The sequence below is a fragment of the Fulmarus glacialis genome, unplaced genomic scaffold (assembly GCF_000690835.1).
Source record: "Fulmarus glacialis isolate BGI_N327 unplaced genomic scaffold, ASM69083v1 scaffold5160, whole genome shotgun sequence".
NCBI classification, from domain to species: Eukaryota; Metazoa; Chordata; class Aves; order Procellariiformes; family Procellariidae; genus Fulmarus; species Fulmarus glacialis.
The window spans coordinates 47,617-67,926 of NW_009185701.1; the positions used below are offsets into that span (position 1 = coordinate 47,617).

The 20,310-nt window shown below is 41.9% G+C and overlaps 1 protein-coding gene across 2 annotated transcripts in view; it reads right to left on the bottom strand.

Annotated features, from left to right (window-relative positions):
* Positions 1-8,154: 8,154 nt before the first annotated feature.
* Positions 8,155-20,310, bottom strand: part of PDS5A (PDS5, regulator of cohesion maintenance, homolog A (S. cerevisiae)) — a 53,271-nt gene continuing 41,115 nt past the window's right edge. The window contains exons 28-31 of one of the 2 annotated variants that reach the window (XM_009574282.1): positions 15,651-15,796; positions 14,292-14,397; positions 11,210-11,562; positions 8,155-9,358 (exon numbers count right to left, since the gene is read on the bottom strand). In XM_009574282.1, coding sequence (XP_009572577.1) covers positions 9,355-9,358; positions 11,210-11,562; positions 14,292-14,397; positions 15,651-15,796 — 609 coding nt within the window. In that variant the 3' untranslated portion in view covers positions 8,155-9,354. Of the gene's footprint in view, positions 9,359-11,205; positions 11,563-14,291; positions 14,398-15,650; positions 15,797-20,310 lie in introns of those variants that run through there. The other variant, XM_009574354.1, reaches the window with a different exon arrangement.

Here is a 20,310-nt window from a genome sequence, read left to right on the forward strand (position 1 = left end):
TTGTATTGTTCATGTGCTGTTCTCCTCACCTGTGAATGGTCCTCACCTGTGAGGAGCTCAGCAAGGGGAACTGCAGAGTCCTGCACCTGGGGAGGAACAACCCCAGGCCCAGTACATGCTGGGGCAACTGGAAAGCGGCTCGGCAGAAAAGGGCCTGGGGGCTGGAGACCTGGACCACGCTGAACATGAGCCACCAACCTGCCCTTGTGGCAAAGGCAGCAAACAGTATCCTGGGCTGCATTAGGAGGAGCTTTGCCAACAGGCCGAGGGCGCTGATCCTGCCCCTCTGCTCGGCACTGGTGAGGCCAGGCACAGCTGGAGTGCTGGGTCCGGGTCCAAGGGGCTGGAGGCAGCCTGCTGTCTGCCCAGGCGATCGTGGACTGGTGGGGCTGGGGTGGTGGGGGGTGTGACTGTGTCTGTCCATGTCTCTGCAGAAGAAGCAAATAAACAGACACGAAAGGGCCACATCCTGTAGATGTGAAATGACAAAGCCTTCTTGATCGCAAAAAGGTTAAAAAAAAAGATGTTTTTGCTTAAAGGTATGATGATTTGGCAAGAAAGCAGCTCAATGATGCCGAGTCAAATGAAATTCTGATATCATCTTGGCCAACTGCTTTGGGCAGCTTCCAAAACCATCTTCAGGAAAAAAAATGTATGCAAGGAGAAGCCGTAAGAGCAGAAACCCTCCCTCGCTCCCTCGGCAGAGGCAATGAGTGGCCTGTGGTGCAGTTCCCCGGACAGAGGCAGGGGAAGCGCTTGGGCACAACAGGGTAAGTGGTCTTTTGGAGGAGGAACACTTACCAGGGCTGTTAAGGGATTTCAAGGCTGAAGAGTGACCGAACAACAAACAGACTTGATCTCTTGAGATCTGAACAAGATGGCAAGTCTGTCTTACTAAATTTAATAGGAAGGCCCTTATGCCTGTGACTAGCTCTGGAGGTAGAGGTGCCCTCAAAATGGCCAAATAGTATCTTATACCTGATGATTACATGGGAAAGGGTTGTGTTGGTCAGACACAACATGCCTGGAGAAAGCATATAAGGAGATGGAGCGAGGCGGTGGGGACGAAGTGGTGGCACAGCATCGGTGGTGCCCATCCCCCTCCCTACGGCATGCGAAGACCCTCAGGGAGCAGCAGCCTGCAGCCAGCCTGGGGGGGTGATGAGTCAAGCGGGTGGATGCAGCGATGGGCGTTTCTCTGTGGCCAGGTCAGGTACAAGGGACATGATCTCAGGTTGGTATTAATTGGTCAGGAATAAGTTTGGGCTGGAAATTTTCCCAGGGCCCGTTCCAGCCCTCTGCTCTCCCAGGAGGGGCACCTCTCTCATTTCTGCTGTGGGTCGGGTCAGGCGTGTGCCCCCAGCACAGGTGGAGGTCCAGGCGCCCGGCGATTCGGGTGGCCACGATGCTGAGCGCGTGCTAAGAGTAGCTGTGGCTTAGGGAATAAGCACTCGCCTGTTTAGGCCCTTAAAACATGCAGAGGTGCACGGCGGGAGTTAGGTGCTTCTCTGCCCCAAGTCACTTGTGAAGGCGGCACGGGGCTCTTCCTCTGTGCACGGTGATGAAGCGGGACAGGTCCCGTCCAGCACCGCGACCCCAGCCAGCCCCACGCCAGGCGCCCTGCCAGGCAGCATTGGACTGCGGGCCCCGACAAGCCCCGAGACCCCGGCAGCCGGGACGGGGGCTGCAGCTGCGTGTAGGCTGAGCCCAGCACCTACACACTATACGTCCCTGCAGCGCCGCTCTTGCCGGTCCACAGCAGAGTCCTGCCGTCTCAGCTCTGCTACTGCAAAAGCTTCTGCCACGCATGCAACCTCTTGGACATTACGGAAGCTGCTGCCAGCTTGAACTGTAATAAAATATATTGTTTTAATTATTTTTTTTAAGTAGGTCAAAGCTCCCTCCATTATCCTACTTAGAAGGATTTCAGTAACATCTGCTGCGTCAGTGCATTGGCAGGGGTGGTGCCTGAAGGTTGCAGGAGATTATACAAAAAAGCCCTTGCGTTATTCCCACATGCCGTCCTTACTGGATCCGAGCTCCACTGACATGTTGAACTTGGTGTTATAAACCACTGTTGTGGCAAAAAAAACCCAGGATCGGCAGGAAGAGAAAATGAGAGGGAAAAGCTCCTACTGCGAGGTGAAGCTCCTGACACAACTTTGCCTATAGAAGACCAAGCTCAAGCAATGCTCAATGGAAACAATCATCATCATTTTTGAGGACTTGGAGCCAAACACTCAAATAAATAAATCAAACACCCACCCATTTCTCTAGGAATGTACCTCCAAGCACAACTTTATGAGTGTTCAATGAGAAGAGCCTGGCTCCGTTTGTTTACACTCTCCCATTTAGGTATTTATACACATTGATACGCTCTGATGGACGATCTTGCCAGGAAGATGTCTTTGAAACTTGGAAAGCCAGAGAGATCAGATGACCATGTCTACCTCATAGTCAACACAACAGGACTATAACTGCCACCATGCTTGGTATGTACAGTCTGTGACGGTTTGGTGTTTCATACACCTGTGGAAACCAGAAAGCATCAAAAATAAATACACACTACTTTTGGGTGGGGGGAATGCTGGATCTCCTGTCATAGCTTGTAATAGTCCAGATGACCAGAAAATTTCCCTAAAGGATTTGGAGATTTGGCCATTCAATGCATGTTGACGGACTCTCAGGCAGCTCCTGAGATGACTATGTGTGGCTCATAGACCTGGTGACATTACGGTAACATACAGGTTACCAGAGCCAGAATCTGCATGGCAGGTGCGCTGTGAGAAACAACTCCCCGCTTGATGAAGGGAGCAAGTAACAGCAGCAACCTGTGTTGAATTGGGGAGGACTCTGAACCTGGAGAGTCCTTGTGGGAAAAGCAGAGTTTAAAATCTTGTTACTAATGCAGAGCCTGGTAAACCGTGAATGCATCTCCCCAGAAGCATCAGAACTGAATCACGGCACAGAGTCCTCTTTCTCCCCAAATCCTTTTATACTAGAAGCTAAACTCACGTAGAGAAAGACTTGAAGGTAATGCAGAAGATGCAATGTGCAGGCATGGATGGATACAACAAAGAGGGCCTTGAAGAATAGCCAGGAAGCAAGGTACTGCGGCCGGAAAGTTGAGAAAAGGAAATGGGAAAGGGCGCTAAAGAAAGGTACAGAGGTATTGCGGTCATGTCCACTCCCAGGGTCTGCAGATGGCTTCCTTGTCCATGTCCCAGCCTGAATCCTGTCCTGGTGTAATGGCATGAGGAAGGATGAACAGTGATCACTGCTACCACCATCCAGAATAATTTATCCAGACGACAGATTGCTCTCTCCTTTCCTGGGAACATTCAGCAATGGAAGCAGCCAAGAGGCAATGGCATGAATTACTTGGGCGGTGACAACCTCTCCTAATTTTGCAGGCAGTGAAGAAGAGCTTATCTGTGGGCAGCAGGGAGCAGGCAGCAGTGCAGCGTCCATGCAGGGCACCCTGCACACGCTCTGGAGACAGCACGTAAACCTCCTGAGAGGAGAAGACTGATGGCTCAGACCTCTGCCACTAGTGTAAGCCCACCCCGTTTCCAGTTTGGGGGCAGTACTGAGATGGATGATGCAGAGGCACCTGAATATATAGCAAAGCAAACGGTATTTTGAGTTTTCACTCGTACCGCAGGGCAACATATTCTGAGCATCCCAGCTTTCCTTGGGGTAGGGTGCCAGACTACGTGCCCGCTGCCCAGCCAGACACTGGCTGTTGCAACTATGCCATGCCAAGGTGAGAAATCAGATTATAGCCTATGAAGTTTCTAGAGCACGCAGTGATAACCCACCTGCTTTACAGCAATCGGACCCAACACCAAAGCAACTCAGCCATAATCGCCCGCCATTTCTTGCCTCAGAAGCTTTGGTGCATCATGGTCAACATGCACCAATCTCCGCTTCCAGGGCTACCAGAGGAGAATTGACCTTAAGCAGAAAAACGTGTATTTCTTGTTCTGGAGCATGCCTGCCTTGCAGCGTTATGAACACACATCTGAGCTCTTGTGGCTGTTGAAATAACAGTCTTGTCGTGGGAGGAGGACGCTCAGTGTACGCAAAGTTATTTGGTCATGCTTCTTGCCCCAGCTGACATGCTGCTGAGACTACGTTGCTGCCTGCATGACTTCAGTGAGTTACGAATTAGTTCAGATAACCTCGGTGCTCCACTGAAAAGCAGACGTGTCTCCTGATGGCTGTCCCTCCTCATCAAGTAACACAGGACTCAACCGCGCTACCCATCTGTGTTGCCCATGGATGTCTCAGCTCTGCTGACCGTGGATCTAGCTGCGCAGCTGGCGATGAATCCAACAGGTTCAAAGTTGAACGGCTTCTTAAGAGTCACAGAATCATTTCTTGCCAAAGCTAAAGGGGTCAGCACGAGTCCTGACTCTTCCTCCTGTTGGCTCGCAATACCCAGCCATTGCACAGTCAAGACAGTTCCCTGATAAAAGTTTGTCATGACTTTTGCTAGGCAGAAACAGAGAAGATGCTCTATTGCGGGTCAGAAACGTCTTTCCATCAGGTTAGCAGGAGGACTTCTTCCAGGGCAATGGTACGATGACTGCACACTGCCTGTTGCAGGCAGCAGTTCCAGCAACTCTTCATGTGCAGTTTGTGTCAAGCACGTGACACCAAGGCTCCAAGGAATGCGCTCACGTCATCTTTAGGCACATGTGATGCCAGCTGAGTTCAGGTGCAATGCTGCTCCTACCAATTACTGGAGTAATCATGGCTGCTTCTTCGGCTTGTGTAGCCTGAGTGAGGGGGAGGTTATCTGAACTGGAACAAGGCTGAACCGACCTTTTGCTGTGGTCCCACTCGTTTCTTCAGAAGCAGCTGCAAATGCCAAAAACTTGCTCATTTCCTTTCAGACTGCAGAAAATAAGGCTGGGAACTTGCCTTGAGTGAGAGATGTTCCTACTCTGAATTTAAAATATTCTAGTGAGGCAGCTTTGTGCAAGTAGTCATCCTGTGGGTCACCACAGTGACTTGGTCCTAAGGAATCTCTGACAGGAGCCATGGGACTGGCCATCTTCAGTTAGGAACAGAAGACCACAGAGTGCGAGATCGAAGAGAGAAACTGGGTCGCTCATGCCCTTTGGTCTCCCATGTGGTAAAACTACATGAATAAGAAATTTTGGATGCACTCTCCTGACCCAGGCTGTGGAGCAGGGAAGGGAGAGGCTGTCAGCCACTGCCTCTGCTTCTATACCAGGACTTCCAAGTTCTGCTCCTGAGGAAGTCCGGTCTTGTCTGCTGCCTTCCAGGAACCAAGGCAAATGGATCCGGGGAATGTCGGGCTTAAAAACTCTTTAAGGAATGGAAGCTGCTCTTAGTCTTTATAGGAGTATTTTATCTTACTATCTGAGCCTCCCTCTGACCATTTGAGTACCTGGGGCACTTATCGGCAGGATGATTCCCTCCTTGTCAGAAATTTAAGCAGGGGAAGGCTTCAAGGGACATATCAAGTGCTGCTGCACAGAAGGACTTCGCTAACTGCCGTTTAACACCTTGCTATTCCCTATGCAAACCTGTTCCTGCACCGAGATACAACTCCTTGGGCTGAGAGCAGCTACTCTGTGACTAATGCTTGGTTATCAGCTATGCACACCTGCAGCCTGGCTGGCAAGTAGATTTCATAGTCCAGCTTCTTTAGTTTGGGCTACTTCCTTGAGCAACGATTTGGGACTTGATTTCCATGCACAAACCAACCTATTACTGCTGATAAATATAAGAATGCAGCACACATGCAAGCGGACTAGGATCCACATGGATGGTTTCTTAAAGAAGCAAATTTCCTGTGTATTGCAAATGTTTGGTGATCCCAAATCTTTTCGGATCTTCCCAGGAGACGGTTCAGCTGTGATAGCCCCATCAGCCAACCGGAAACTCAAGAGCCAGTCTGATGTTGAGCTTGGTCCAACAATGTGTGCTAAGTATCTAATGGCTGGAAGTACATTTTAGATAAGGATTTATTATTTATCAGTTGTAAAACTTAAAGGCTTGTCAGCATGTGCAGAAAAAATTTGTAATGCATATTATTTTTCCTGTTTAAGATTGCTCTAGAAAACATTATTATTTTGTTTAAAACAACTATTCAGATTTAATTTTGTTGAGCGGTAGAGGTTTAATTTAGTACGTTACGAAGTATGTTCTCAAAACAGCCTTCCTGTCTTACTGTTACGAAAGCCGTGCAGTCCAGGCATCAGAGGACACAAAGAAACAAAAATAAATGTATGTCCGCTAAGAAACAAAGCCACACTTTTATGAAGATGGGAACTTAAAGATGATGAGAACTTAGCTCTAACTATGTAACTGAACGTGAAACCTCAGCACCTTTAAATGCTACACTGGATAAAAGCCATAAAGACTGGGTTTTATCAGGCTTCCTTTTATTCTTTATCACACATTAACAAGTGAAAAACTCTGAGCATCAGTTTTCTTATTACAATGAGAGAATCCCCATTCATATGTAAAATATTTAAAAACTCATATATGGCCAAGTACAAAACCCCCACCTCTTTCTTTGGAATAATTTGCCTTCAATTCCATAGTTTTATACTGATTAGTCTTTAATAGATTTTATTTTTAAAGCAACAGAAGTAGTACTAGCAATGCATAAATTACGTATTTATAAAAATTACGCCTGTACTTCCCTGTATTTGTTATAAAGGCTGACGGTTCCAACTACTTGCTATCACAGGCAAGACTGCTGTAATGATCCCTGGCCTTAGGGGATACTGTTCTTACAAAAAGACGTCCATCGCTGAGGCAACTCTCAGCTGTACCATGGGTGCTCTCAGGACTTTGGCGAGGGGGTAGTGGGGGCAGGCAGAGAAATTCTGTACATAGCCTTGTCTGGAGCAAGTTCTGAAAAGAAACCAGTGGGCCACCAGTAGACCTTTCCTATAGTTTGTATGCTGCATTTTTGCTCCGCCAATTATGCCCAGCATAATTTACTGCATGAATGTACTGATTTGCTTTGACTATACTGATAATCAACATACGGAAGTAACTCAACTGTCCCTTTAAAGAAAACAGAAGAAAGAAACTCTACATAACACTGCTTGTAAAAAGACAACTGAAAACCCTGCTCTGAGCATGGCACCGAACCTCCAGAAACCTCTTCTAACCTAAGTTATTCTGTGATGATTCCTTGAGTAACGCGACATTTGAACTGATTAAAAACTGACCAAAGAAGAAAGAAAAAAAAAAAGAAAAAAAAGAAAAAACCCCAACAATTATCCACTTCAAAAAAATCAAAGCTTTTGGAAACAGTTCTGAATATTTGCAAGATTTGTCAAGTGCAGATTTCAAATCATTGTTAGAGGCACACCACTAGCTTATTTCTAAAAGAGAGTTTCTTTTTTAGGTAGCACCTAAACACTTCTATCAAAAGCATTTTAAAATTGGTTTAAAGCAAAATACTGTAACTTTTGCATGAGGGAAGTATTCGACCAGAACACTAAAAAGAAACTGCATTATGTGGATCAGTAAATCCATCTTGTGAAATTATTTCAGTTTTAGAAATCAAAACCCTGATGGATGTGTAATTAAATGCTTTTAAAATCTCCCAGTCTCCCTCTATCAAAAGCATTTCAAATCCTTCAAGTCAAAGCATCACAGATTGCTTTAGAAAAAGAGTTGCATATACTGCTTTGTGAAGAGAGTCTGATTTTCTCTGTTACAGAGGAAAAATAACTGTAACACCAGTTAAACACTCGATAAGAGAGACTTAGTCATTGTTTAACAGCACACAACCGCACCCTATCCATTTTAGGAGAGCAAGTAATCCTTAACTAATGTCAACAGTATCCAGCTCTTCTACAATGCATCAAGGGATTTCAAAACAATTTGCAGAAGAGAAATGGGGAACTGAGGCACAGGGAAACAAAGTGAACTGTTCACTGTCACTCTGCAGACCAACCCCCTTCTTCCCATACAACTTTACAAGATAAAGCGATGTAACTTCACCTAAAAACCTATCTTTTTAACTATGTAACTGTCTGCATTACAACTTCTTTGCTCAACACAGTATTTCTATGAACGTCCAAGACCATGCGCAGATATAGCAAGTAGTCTTCTGTGAAAGAAAAAAAAAAAAATTAAAAAAAGACTGCCACATGACACCTAGAAGCGTTTATTTTATGCAACAAACTTAAATATGATCATGTGTACATAAAAGTGTACACTGTATCTATGCTGAACAATGCCAGGAAACATAATATTGATGCAACAATCGTCTAAAATAAACATTAAAAAATGAGCCTGGACAGGAAGACAAAATGCAAAACAGACTTACTTCCAATCAGCACAATGCTTAAAATTGAGAGCAATCCTAAACATTTCCAACTTTCCTTACAAAGCTGCCGAAGTCCAACTATTTTTAAAAATCGATTTTTTTTTTTCTTTACATCAATAATAAAAATCTGGTGACAAACGTTATAAAATCAAATGCTGGACTGTCTTTACTCCTTTAAAATTTAGAATATTCCAACAGAACCGCAGGAGTAAAAACACTTAAAAGTGATATATGTTTTTATAAAACAAACATCAATATGTACATTTATTGCAAATTATATTAAACTAAAATGGAGGGAAAATTAAAAAATGAAATGTCTACTTGCGAATTAATAATAATTTTAAGTGATTACTTTCCCACTCTGATAAAAATCAGAAAGCAACATTTATAAAATTGCCACCACATGACTTTTCATAGCAGGGAACTGAAATCTGTACATCTTATTTTTGCAGAAAAGTAGGCAGGCAGAAAGAATTATACATAAAACAGTCTCCAAAAGTAAAGCAAAAAAATTTTTTTTTGTGATTTTTTTTTCCTCTAGTCTTGTTTAAAATCCATTCAGTAGACTTCTACTTTTTCTGTGAAACATGGGAATACCTGGCTCTAGGGTCATGAATTTTCAATGTCAGTGTAAGGACCTCCTCTGACTTTCTTTAAAAAAAAATGCAGCATGAAAATTAATGGTGTAAATACACTTTTAAACTCCAGAATGCAGGAACTGGAACCAAGTGTTAAGCAATTTGCTTAATTATTGACTTTTCATAAAAAAAGTCTCTGGGGAAATAAGTACAGATGCTTTTAGCCTCTTTCTCAAGAGTTTCTGCTTTACATTTCCATTGAGAAGGATTAATTTCATGTGAAAGGGAAGCATAGTTTTCCTTCTGGTTTCAGAGCTGAAAGCTGTGTGTTTTGAAGTAATTTCAGTTCCTGTACAGGAAATTTCTGAATCCTAGTTTTTGCAGAAGCTTGGAGCATGCCTTTATTTGGCCTTCATTTCCTCCCTTTTCGAGTGAGTTTTCTTTTTACCTTTTTGGGGGGGGAGAAAAGGAAATAGAAGTTAATCATAAGGACATGGAAATTACAATTGATTCTGAATCAAAATCCTACTATATTGTTAACATTTTAGCTTTTACACTCTTTATACTGTGATTCTTCCAACTTATCTTGTATCTTCTCAACAATTACGTAATTAATTGAATATAACTGAATTTCCCTATTGAATAGCACAACTTCCTGATAGACTTGGAAATGCACAAGTTGAATAATAATAATTCCATAACTGAGTAATGTTTTTTCAGCATAAACAGAAATACACTTATCCATAACTTTCACTGGAATCAGAGAATAAGAATGGTAACTTGTTCTAATTAACTATATTTAATTACCCAGGTTTATAAAAATAGCCTGTCTTACTTAAGAACAAGCACTAATTCAAATGTTTTTCAAATATTTACAGTAACATGTACATGTCTACTTAAAGGCAAAAAAAAAAAAATCTATCAAACAGCTATTTTTACATACATTTTTCTAGACGACAGAAAAATTTCTTTAATTCCCTATTGTATAAGCTACAATAAAAACACAGAATTGTCCTATATAAGATGCCTGCTACACCTTAAGGAAGCCTCCCTCTGCTATCTCTGTATCCTCAGTATCTTCCTGGCTGCTCCCACAGGCCTTAAAAAGATCCATTGCATTTTGGGAATATTCTGGACTTGAGTCTATCTCCAACAGTGAATCTCCATCACTTCCAAGCACCTGGCTTCTGAAAAACGTTAACAATGTTTTGGTATTTTTTCCAAGAAACACTGAGGTATTACATATTTCAAAGAAGCTATCTGATACAGGTGGCTTATTTAAGGCTATGGATAGTGCAGTTTGTTATGAAGACTTAAGAAATCTGATGTATGAAACAAGCATTGCAAGGCAATACACAAATACTAGTCTCTTGAAAGACTGACAATTTACTAGTATATGAACCTTGCTGTGAGAGGCAAAGGTAATTCTTTTTGATCAAGGTTCTCTGCAAGATCTTCAACTTACAAAATCTCCAGAAAGAAACCGTTCTAATGATTCTTTCTTCCTTTAGATTAAATTGCGATTTCTTCCAACACACTGGTTTGCTGACCTTATCTTATTGCTCTGCAACTTTGGACACTTTTGCATTAAAATTATTATTGTATCAGATTCAGCTAAACGAATATCTCAGTGTTTATGAGCGTTTCTGGTTTGTTTATATTGGAAATCAAATCACCACATTTAAACACTAGAGTACAGAAAAATAAATTATCATCCAAGAGCTGATTTGTAGTTTACACAGTTCCAAATTCTGCTTTTGATTTACTTAAAAATACATATATTAAAAATTTGTTAATAGTAACAGTAAACAAGCACAGACCCAAAATATCAAAAAAGAATTACAGTTAGAATTACAAATTGTTCTGTTCATTACAGATGGTCAATTTTCAAGCCTTTGTTATCAATGAACTGAAGCAGAGCACCTGAATTCCTGTGTACCTGGCATTACTGAATTCACTTGCAATACCCTCAACTCTTAGTTCTTTTACATAGCCATGCTAGTAAGGGGAACCAGGATGCAACAGACAAAAAATACAATTTGGTGAAAACAGATTAGATTACCCTGTTCTGACCAAACAAATTCAGTTCTCCAATTCCAGCTGCCCCGGTACTTAAATTTGAAAAATAGAACAGAACACAACACAATATATGTTGGACCACGATATTTATCAATCATTGTGGTTTAGTTGTGCCCTTTTACATATGCTAGATCTGTTATAATTGCAATTTCAGGGTCTATCTTGAGACAGAAAAGACCCACCCCACCCAGACATGTTTTATTTATTTATTTGTTTTTACCTTTGTAGATCAATTTGTCTCTGTGCTGCTGCTGGCTTTTTTGCTGCGTCTTGCTGTTTTGGTGCTTTGGCGTTACCTGCCTCTAAATTCCCTGGACTTTCTTGACTGACTGCTGCCCTTTTCCTTCCCCTGACAGGTGGTTTATTTGTTTCCTCATTTTTTGCAGTGGTACCCTGAGGTTCAGGTTTGGGTGGACGCCCTCTCCTGGTTTTTGCTGCGAGTGATGGTCCTGTTTCATCTACATTTTTTTCTTCCGGTTTTTGATGAATATTCTCAGTTCCAGATGCTGTTGCTGTTCTTTTTTTCCCACGTTCAGTGCTGTTTCCTTGTGTAGCCTGATCAGAATTAATCTCCTAGAACATAAAAGTCATAAACGTGAAGAAAAAAAAGATTCCCAAAGGCAAACTCAAATTGTTACTTCCCTCTGACAAAAACATGAGTTTATAAAACAGAAAGTAAGTGTTCTTTGTAAGAACACATCACATGGGCTTAGACCGAATAAAAAGTTTTATTAAATGGGATTTCGGACGTTAACCTTGCAAAAAGATTTTCTACACTATGTGTAATGTTAATATCTGCACTCAATGTATCTTTTAGTTGCTTGAAAGTGATATTGCCAAAAGACTAATAATCTCAGCTTCTCCCATGACGGTTCTTCTGGACAAGCTCCTTTTACTGCCTCTTTGCCAACTGACAGGACAGACGCCAACTGACAGGAGAGAACTGAGGAGCAAGAGTAAAGATTCTGGTACGGTAAATGATATTTAATTCAATATATGCAAATTCTGAGACGAACCTTCAGTGAAGGTACAAATTACTAAACCCCTAAATACCAGTAAAAGGAAGAAAACAAGGCTTGCAGGGAAGAAAAGGGAGTAAGACCTAGTCACAAATGAGATTTGCTGTCTATTAATTCTTTGTCATGTCTGAATAGGTATGCCCTACATGCATGTTTTTCTCATTACACTGAACAAGGTAATGGAAGTGATTAAATTTCATGAAGCAGTGTCTGTATATGTGAAACAGAAAGGGTGGTGGCAATGTAAGTCTCTCCACAGAAATGTATTCATATGGAAATAAAGAGGAAGCGACTGGATGCTGGACCTTCATTTGAACGCTGGCTTCCAAAACAGTTAGGAGGAGGGGCAGAGGAAAGGGTACTGAAGAAGTATGGCTGGGATGACTTAGCTATTTCAAACACACCAGCTAAGGCCACTCACTATTATAAGTGCTGTGTCTGAACCAAGGACTTTTTTGTTAAATATTCTACCATTATTTCTTAAATGTTTAAGTAAGTCAGGCAGTATCTGTAATCTTTATTACTGTTCTAGCAGCTTCATAGCAGACATATACAACTCCTATTCATGAGAACTTTACAGATAACCACTCTTTGAAAATTTCAACTAAAGTCAGATTTCAAGAACCTAGAAAGCATTTTTGAAGATTTATTTCATAAATGCTTTGTACAACTTCTCTAGCTTTTCAGAAGAACCCTATTTTGGGGAAAAAGAAGAAAAAAGGAACCATACTTTGAAATTTGGGCAAGAATTTTTTCTTCTTCATTAGCTCACGGGTGTGAATATCATGTGGATGTTATTTTAAAAGATTAAGAAAAAAGCTAACTTTTCTATGTGATAATACAAATCCAAAACACCTGCTTATTACTCTGATTTCATCTATTCAAAAAAGACTGAGTAGATATATAATTTCTTAATATGCATACAGCATGAACCACCTATGTATCCCTACATTACTACAAAAACCTATTTTGATTTTAGAATCACAGAATCATCTAGGTTGGAAGTGACCTCTGGAAATCATCTGGTCAAACCTTCTGTTGGAAGCAGGGCCTCAGGGTTTATCCAGGGCCCTTGACAAGCCAAGCCATGAACAGCGACATTCCACCATTTTTCTACGCAACCTATTCCAGTGTTTAATTTTCCTCAAAATGTAGATTTTTTTTTTTTTTTTTCCACTTGCATCCAGATGGAATTTCCTCTGAAGCAACTTCTGCCTGTAGCCTTTTGTCCTGTCACCAGGCAGCCTTAGAAGAGAGTACTTCTATCTTCTCCATAAATACCTTTTAGATATTGAAAGACTGATTAGAGCCCCCCAAGGCTTCTCTCCTTTAGGCTGAACAAGCCCAACACTTTCAACCTTTCTTCATACGACAGCTACTCCAAGCTTTTATCATGTTGATGGCTCTCTGCAAAGCTCTTTCCAGTTTTTCAGTATCTGTGTTGAACTGGGGAGGACACAGTATTCTCGGTGTGGCCTAATGAATGCCAAATAGGGTGGAATAATCACATCCCTCAATCTGCTGGCTACACTCTTGCTGATGCAGCCCAGGACCCAGCTTGCCCTCACGGCTGCCAAAGGCATGCTGCCGACTCATGCTCCACTGGTTGTCCACTGGGATGGTCCCCCAGGTCCTTCTCAGCCAACCTACACCCCAGCCAGGCATATCCCAGCGTGTTGTACTGCTGCTTGAGTTTAATCTATCCCAGGTGCAGAACTTCACATTCACCTTTGTTAAACTTCATGCAACTGTATGTTTTATAAGTTAAAAAATGATTACGATTTAGGCATGATCTTCTCTCTCTAACAGGAGGGGGGAAACCATTAAAAATCCTCAAAGTTTAAATAATACTTTAGTTGTGACACAATCCAAAACTTAAATATTTATTTCATGATAGAGGACCACTTGAAATTTTCCTGGAAATATCTTCAGTTAAAGCTACAGGTGTCAACTTTCACTCTGAATCACAGCCTTACTGTTATTTATACTGGAAAACATAGAATAAAGGTGGGAATCTTTTGGAATTTTAGAAAAAAGAAGGAAGTCTCTTCTGATTTGCCTGTGCTGTTTTTGAGCACATGAGCTCTATTAATTATTCTGGATAAAATGAAGAGTAGTTTTGAAAATAAAGCGTCTTCTATTGGGTAGGAAAGTGATATAACTACATGAAATGAAATCAGACATTACCAGTTCCTCAGAGACCACCTGCAGTGATGTGTACTGAATAAACCCCCAATTCCAAGCTTATTATAGAGATACAGTCCATAAAATCCCCAGACATACCTTGTTTTTCACAGGTTCTGTCTTTGCTGGTGTGACTGAAATGATCCTCACGGGATTTTCATCATTTTCACTGACCCCAGTTTCTGATATATCTGAACTTTGTTCCCTGGTAGCATAATTGAAGACAAAATAAAACCGAAATATACAGAACAAAAGAGGAAAAATGTTTGCAATTATTTAAAAGAAAAAAAAAAAAAAAAAAAAAATCAATGCAGACAGGCTAAATTAGTTTTAAAAAGAGTTGAATTTGCCTGAGTCCACACTTACATTTTCTTTCCCAGAACTGGGAGATTGGGAAAGGTCTGAACTGGGAAAGGTCTGAAAGGGATTGGCTAGTCACCGAGCCAAATCCCTTATCACAGACATAATGCCATATAATTCTTTTTGCAAACTTGAGACCAATGCTCTAAACGAGGCTGTGTTCTTTTTCCAGATAGAAAAAGCCGATACGGGCAAAGGTAGTGAAGAGGAAAAAAAACCAAAAGACCAGCAATGCTCAAACTTCAAGTTAATTTACACAAACTTGCAGTAGTTTTAAAAACAAAATAGTTTAAAAAATAATCAAAATTATTACAGTATATATCATACACATTTATAGAACAGATTCTGAACTGAGTTATACTTCCCTTTGGCCTTACGAAATGTAGCAACTAAAGTTGACTTTCTCTACTTTCTTTAACCTTTTATCTTAGCCAGTTAATCAATTCCAAAACAAATTAAACAATCTTAAAATTTGAAAGTGTAAACTGTTTCTCCAGATTTATGACAAATTTAAAAACTCTGGATGCACATAAAAATAACACTTACTAGAAGAAAGACTGAATATTACAATCATATGTTGCATCTTTCCACTGAGATCCTGGTCCTCTTCAGCAAGCTCTTTTTAATTGTTCTTAATCTTAAATAGGTCAGAATATTTCCTCTACATCAAAAATGTTTCTTGTTACCCATCAGTATTAATCCTAATTTATACATCAAAAATGTGTGAGTTGAAAATCTCTAGTATTAACTACGGCTGGTCTCTTCAATTAATGTATTTTCTGATGTAAAAATATTATGAATATTAACCACCAAAGTTTCAGACACTATAGCATCTCTTCTGCTTATTATATGTAATTACAGGCAGGCTACACCTAAACACTGTACTGAATTTCTGTCTACTAAAAAAACCCCAAAACAAAAAGCAAAGATGGAGGTTTTACCTAGAGAGAATTACTGTATTTTTTTAAAATGGACAAAATAAAGACACTTTTCAAACACATAGGCACACACACCAAACCATCTCCTGTCCTAAAACATGCAAGCACACAGGAGAACGTGAAGTAAAGAGTTGATGAAAGAAATGTCAAACTCCTGTACCTTGATCTGTTTCCCGCAGAAGAGCTCAGCTCAGAGTTTACACTGATATTGCTTCCAGTCTCTGATCCTGTAGTTCTAATATACGGTCTCCTTCCAGTTGCAGATAATGGTTTGTTTACTGTACCTAATACACCAGTTGGTTTTGGCTAGAAGAAAATGTATAAATCTTAAAAAATGGGAACTTCAGATACATATTTAATTTAAAAAGTATTTTCTTGAGTATTTTAAAATACTTTTTCTGGATTAACAGTCTCAATCACGATGCCATCAGTTTAGAGCTACAGACCTCATCTTTACTTAAAAACCACTGTCTATCCTACTTTTCTTTCTTATAATTTAACAGCACTTCATCAATTGCCTTGCTGTGTCTCATGCTTTGAAGGGATAGCAGCTGGAGAAGTCTCAATGAAAGCCAGAATGTTAGGTAATATCAGAGGACTGAAAGGATGTGGCAATATCCTTTCAGTCTCAACACAGCTGAAAGCCTCTGGGTAAGGAGGAAGGGGAAAGCAAATAAAGTGGATGTTATTGTGGGAGTCTGCTATCGACCACCCAGCCAGGACAACACCACCGATGAATTATTCTACAAGGAATTAAGGGATATCTCTGGATCAACTGCCCTTGTCCTTATGGGTGATTTTAACCTCCCAGACATCAACTGGGAATATCACACAGCGGAGACAAACAGGTCCAAGAAACTTCTGAAGCATGTTGAAGGTAACTTCTTGGTGCAGGTACTAAGGGATCCGATTAGGAAAGGTGCCCTCCTAGATGTGTTATTTGTAAACAGAGAGGGACTTGTGGGCGAAGTGGTGATTGGTGGCTGTCTTGGTCACAGTGACCACGAAGTAGTTGAGTTTCAAATCATTGGCGATAGGAGAAAAACTGCCAGTAAAACTTTGACCCTGGATGTGGGAAGAGCAGATTTCAGGCTGCTGAAGGAGCTAGTTAGTAAGGTCGCCTCTGGGTAAGGAGGAAGGGGAAAGCAAATAAAGTGGATGTTATTGTGGGAGTCTGCTATCGACCACCCAGCCAGGACAACACCACCGATGAATTATTCTACAAGGAATTAAGGGATATCTCTGGATCAACTGCCCTTGTCCTTATGGGTGATTTTAACCTCCCAGACATCAACTGGGAATATCACACAGCGGAGACAAACAGGTCCAAGAAACTTCTGAAGCATGTTGAAGGTAACTTCTTGGTGCAGGTACTAAGGGATCCGATTAGGAAAGGTGCCCTCCTAGATGTGTTATTTGTAAACAGAGAGGGACTTGTGGGCGAAGTGGTGATTGGTGGCTGTCTTGGTCACAGTGACCACGAAGTAGTTGAGTTTCAAATCATTGGTGACAGGAGACAAACTGCCAGCAAAACTTCGACCCTGGATATGGGAGAACAGACTTTGGGCTGCTGAAGGAGCTAGTTAGTAAGGTCCCCTGGGAATCTGCTTTTGAAGGTACTGGGGTCCATGAATGCTGGTCACTTTTTAAGAGCCATCTCTTAAAAGCACAGGAACAGGCAATTCCAAAGTGTTAGAAGTCAAGCAAGTGGGGCAGAAAGCTAGCTTGGCTGAGCAGGGATCTTCTTCTAGAACTGAGGTGGAAAAGGAAGGTGTATAGACTTTGGAAGCAAGGACAGGGGACATGGGAGGACTACAGAGATGCTGTTCACCACTGTAGGGAGAAAATTTGTGCGGCCAAAGCTTGATTAGAGTTCAAGCTGGCTAGCACCATGAAGGACAACAAAAAGGGCTTTTTAAAATATGTTAAAAGCAAAAGGAGGAGCAGAGATAACGTTGGGCCATTGCTTGACAAGGTCGGTCACCTCACAAATAGGGATGTAAACAAAGCGCAGACATTTAATGCCTTCTTCGTCTCTCTCTTCAACACCGATGATGGGCCCTAGGACCCCCACAGCCCTGTGCTGGAAGACCATGACTGGGGGTATGATAAACTCCCAGCTGACCCTGAACTTGTTCGAGACTTGCTGCTCCAGCTGGATGCACATAAATCTATGGGGCCTGATGGGATTCATCCCAGGGTACTGAAAGAGCTGGCCGATGTCATTGCAGGACCTCTCCCCATTATTTTTCATCAGTCTTGGGAGTCTGGAGAGGTCCCAGTCAACTGGAAACTGGCAAATGTTGTCCCAATTTTCAAGAAGGATAAGAAGGAGGACCTTGGTAATTACAGGCCTGTCAGTCTCACTTCAGTGCCTGGTAAAATTATGGAGGAGGTTGTTCTGGGAGTTATTGCAAAACACTTGAGAGACAACGCAGTCACTGATTATAGCCAGCACAGGTTCACAAGGGGAAAGTCCTGCTTAACCAACTTAATTTCCTTTTATGACAAGGTCACCCATCTAGTTGACCAAGGGAAGTCAGTATATGTGGTGGGTTTGGATTTTAGCAAAGCTTTTGATACTGTCTCTCACAGTATCCTTCTGGATAAACTGTCCAGCACACAGCTAGACAAGTACATAATACATTGCGTAAGCAATTGGCTGACAGGTTGGGCTCAAAGGGTTATAGTAAATGGGGTTACTTCAGGCTGGCAGCCAGTCACCAGTGGGGTTCCCCAAGACTCAATTTTAGGGCCAGTGCTCTTTAATGTTTTTATAAATGATCTAGACACAGGAGTCGAATGTACATTAAGTAAGTTTGCCGACGATACTAAATTAGGAGGAGCTGTGGAATCCCTCGAGGGTAGAGAGGCCTTACAGAGAGATCTGCATAGATTAGAGAGCTGGACAATCACCAATGGTATGAAATTTAACAAGAGCAAGTGCCAGATTCTCCACCTGGGAGTGGGTAATCCTGGTTATACATACAAACTGGGGGATGAGAGGCTGGAGAACGGCCTTGAGGAAAGAGATTTGGGGGTTTGGGTTGATGGCAAGTTGAATATGAGTCAATAGTGTGCCCTGGCAGCCAAAAGGGCCAACCATGCCCTGGGGTGCATCAAGCACAGCATAGCTAGCTGGTCGAGGGAGGCGATTCTCCCACTCTACACTACACTGGTGTGGCCCCACCTCGAGTACTGCGTGCAGTTTTGGGTACCTCAATATGGACATCAAACTATTAGTGTGTCCAGAGGAGGGCGACCAAGTTGGTGAAAGGCCTTGAGGGCAAGACTTAAGAGGAGTGGCTGAGGTCACTTGGTTTGTTCAGCTTGGGGAAGAGAAAGGTGAGGGGTGACCTCATCACTGTCTACCACTTCCTCAAGGCAGGCAGCAGAGAGGGGAGTGCTGATCTCCTCTCTCGGTGACCAGCAATAGGGCACGAGGAAATGTTACGAAGCTGCGTGAGGGGAAGTTCAGATTGGACGTTAGGAAAAGGTTCTTCACCGAGAGGATAGTTGCCCACTGGAACAGGCTCCCTGGGGAAGTGGTCATGGCACCAAGCCTGTCAGAGGTCAAGGAACGTCTGGACGATGCTCTTAGTCATATGGTTTAGTTTTAGATAGTCCTGTGAGGAGCAGGGAGTTGGACTCAATGACCCTTATGAGTCTCTTCCAACTTTAGATATTCTATGATTCTAACATCCTACACATGCAAAGCAAAGCACCTCCAAAACGTAATGCAGAATCGGGTTCACTACAACAGTAGGAAATGTGTACACTTTTACTATACAAAAAGCTAGTGTAAAAATATTTAACACCGTCTATCTATTCTGGGATTCTCTGATATAGTGACGGTATTTTAGATCTTGCTATGGCTGGTGTCTGTTGACCAATTTGGTCAGGCTGGGTAGGCAGCAGGAAGTTTTTTATTTTGTCTCTGGAGAGGAGTCAAGGAAGTTTTCATAACTGGCATGTACATTCTTCATGTAATTTTACATCTCCTCAGAGACCAAGTTAATTTATTAAGACATTCCCACAAGAAAAAATAATTCCCTTGTGAGGAAGTTATGAGGGAGCAGGCAGGAGAGAGATACCACAGATGCTGGAAAATATTTGGCTAGTGAAAAAAAGCAACGATCTCTGTAGAAATGGCACGTTACTGAGCACATGTTCAGTAGCTGCATCATCCTAGTGCTAATACTGCCCAGCATTTACATAAACGTATTATTCTTATAATATTTTATTTGCTCAATTTACTGAGTATTTTATAAAAAGTAGGAAGCATTCAGCACTGCTAATAGGAGAGAGAAAAATGTTCAAGAGAGAAAAGAAAGTGCTTCTGCACAACCAGCAGGTTGCAAATTTCTGGTACCTGCTGCCATAAGAGGTTGTGAAGGCAGAGCATCAGGAGGTTCAAAACCAGAGCAGATAAATTTGGGAACAAGTCCATAAGCAGATATCAAAACCAAAAGACACAGATGCGGAGTCTAGCATCCCATTATAAAAATTATGAATGCCGGGGAAGTAAGAAGGGGAATGTACTGCAGAAAGTGGCTAGACTTGCACGCTCTCCCTAATCATGTTGTATTGGTCCCTCTGGAAAAACAATATCAGGCAAAAAAGGACCGTTGGTCTGAGTCAGTATGGTATCCTTACACATCTGCGTTTTCTGAAATGGAAGAAGGCAGAAAAAGAAGCATGTGCTTGTGTATTCTATTAGCGCACGGAATAAATGTTTGTTTTCCCAGAACACTGAAAATTACCTAAATAATACTAGCTTGGTATGGAACATCCGTCCGTCTGTCCCGCGCCACCCCCCC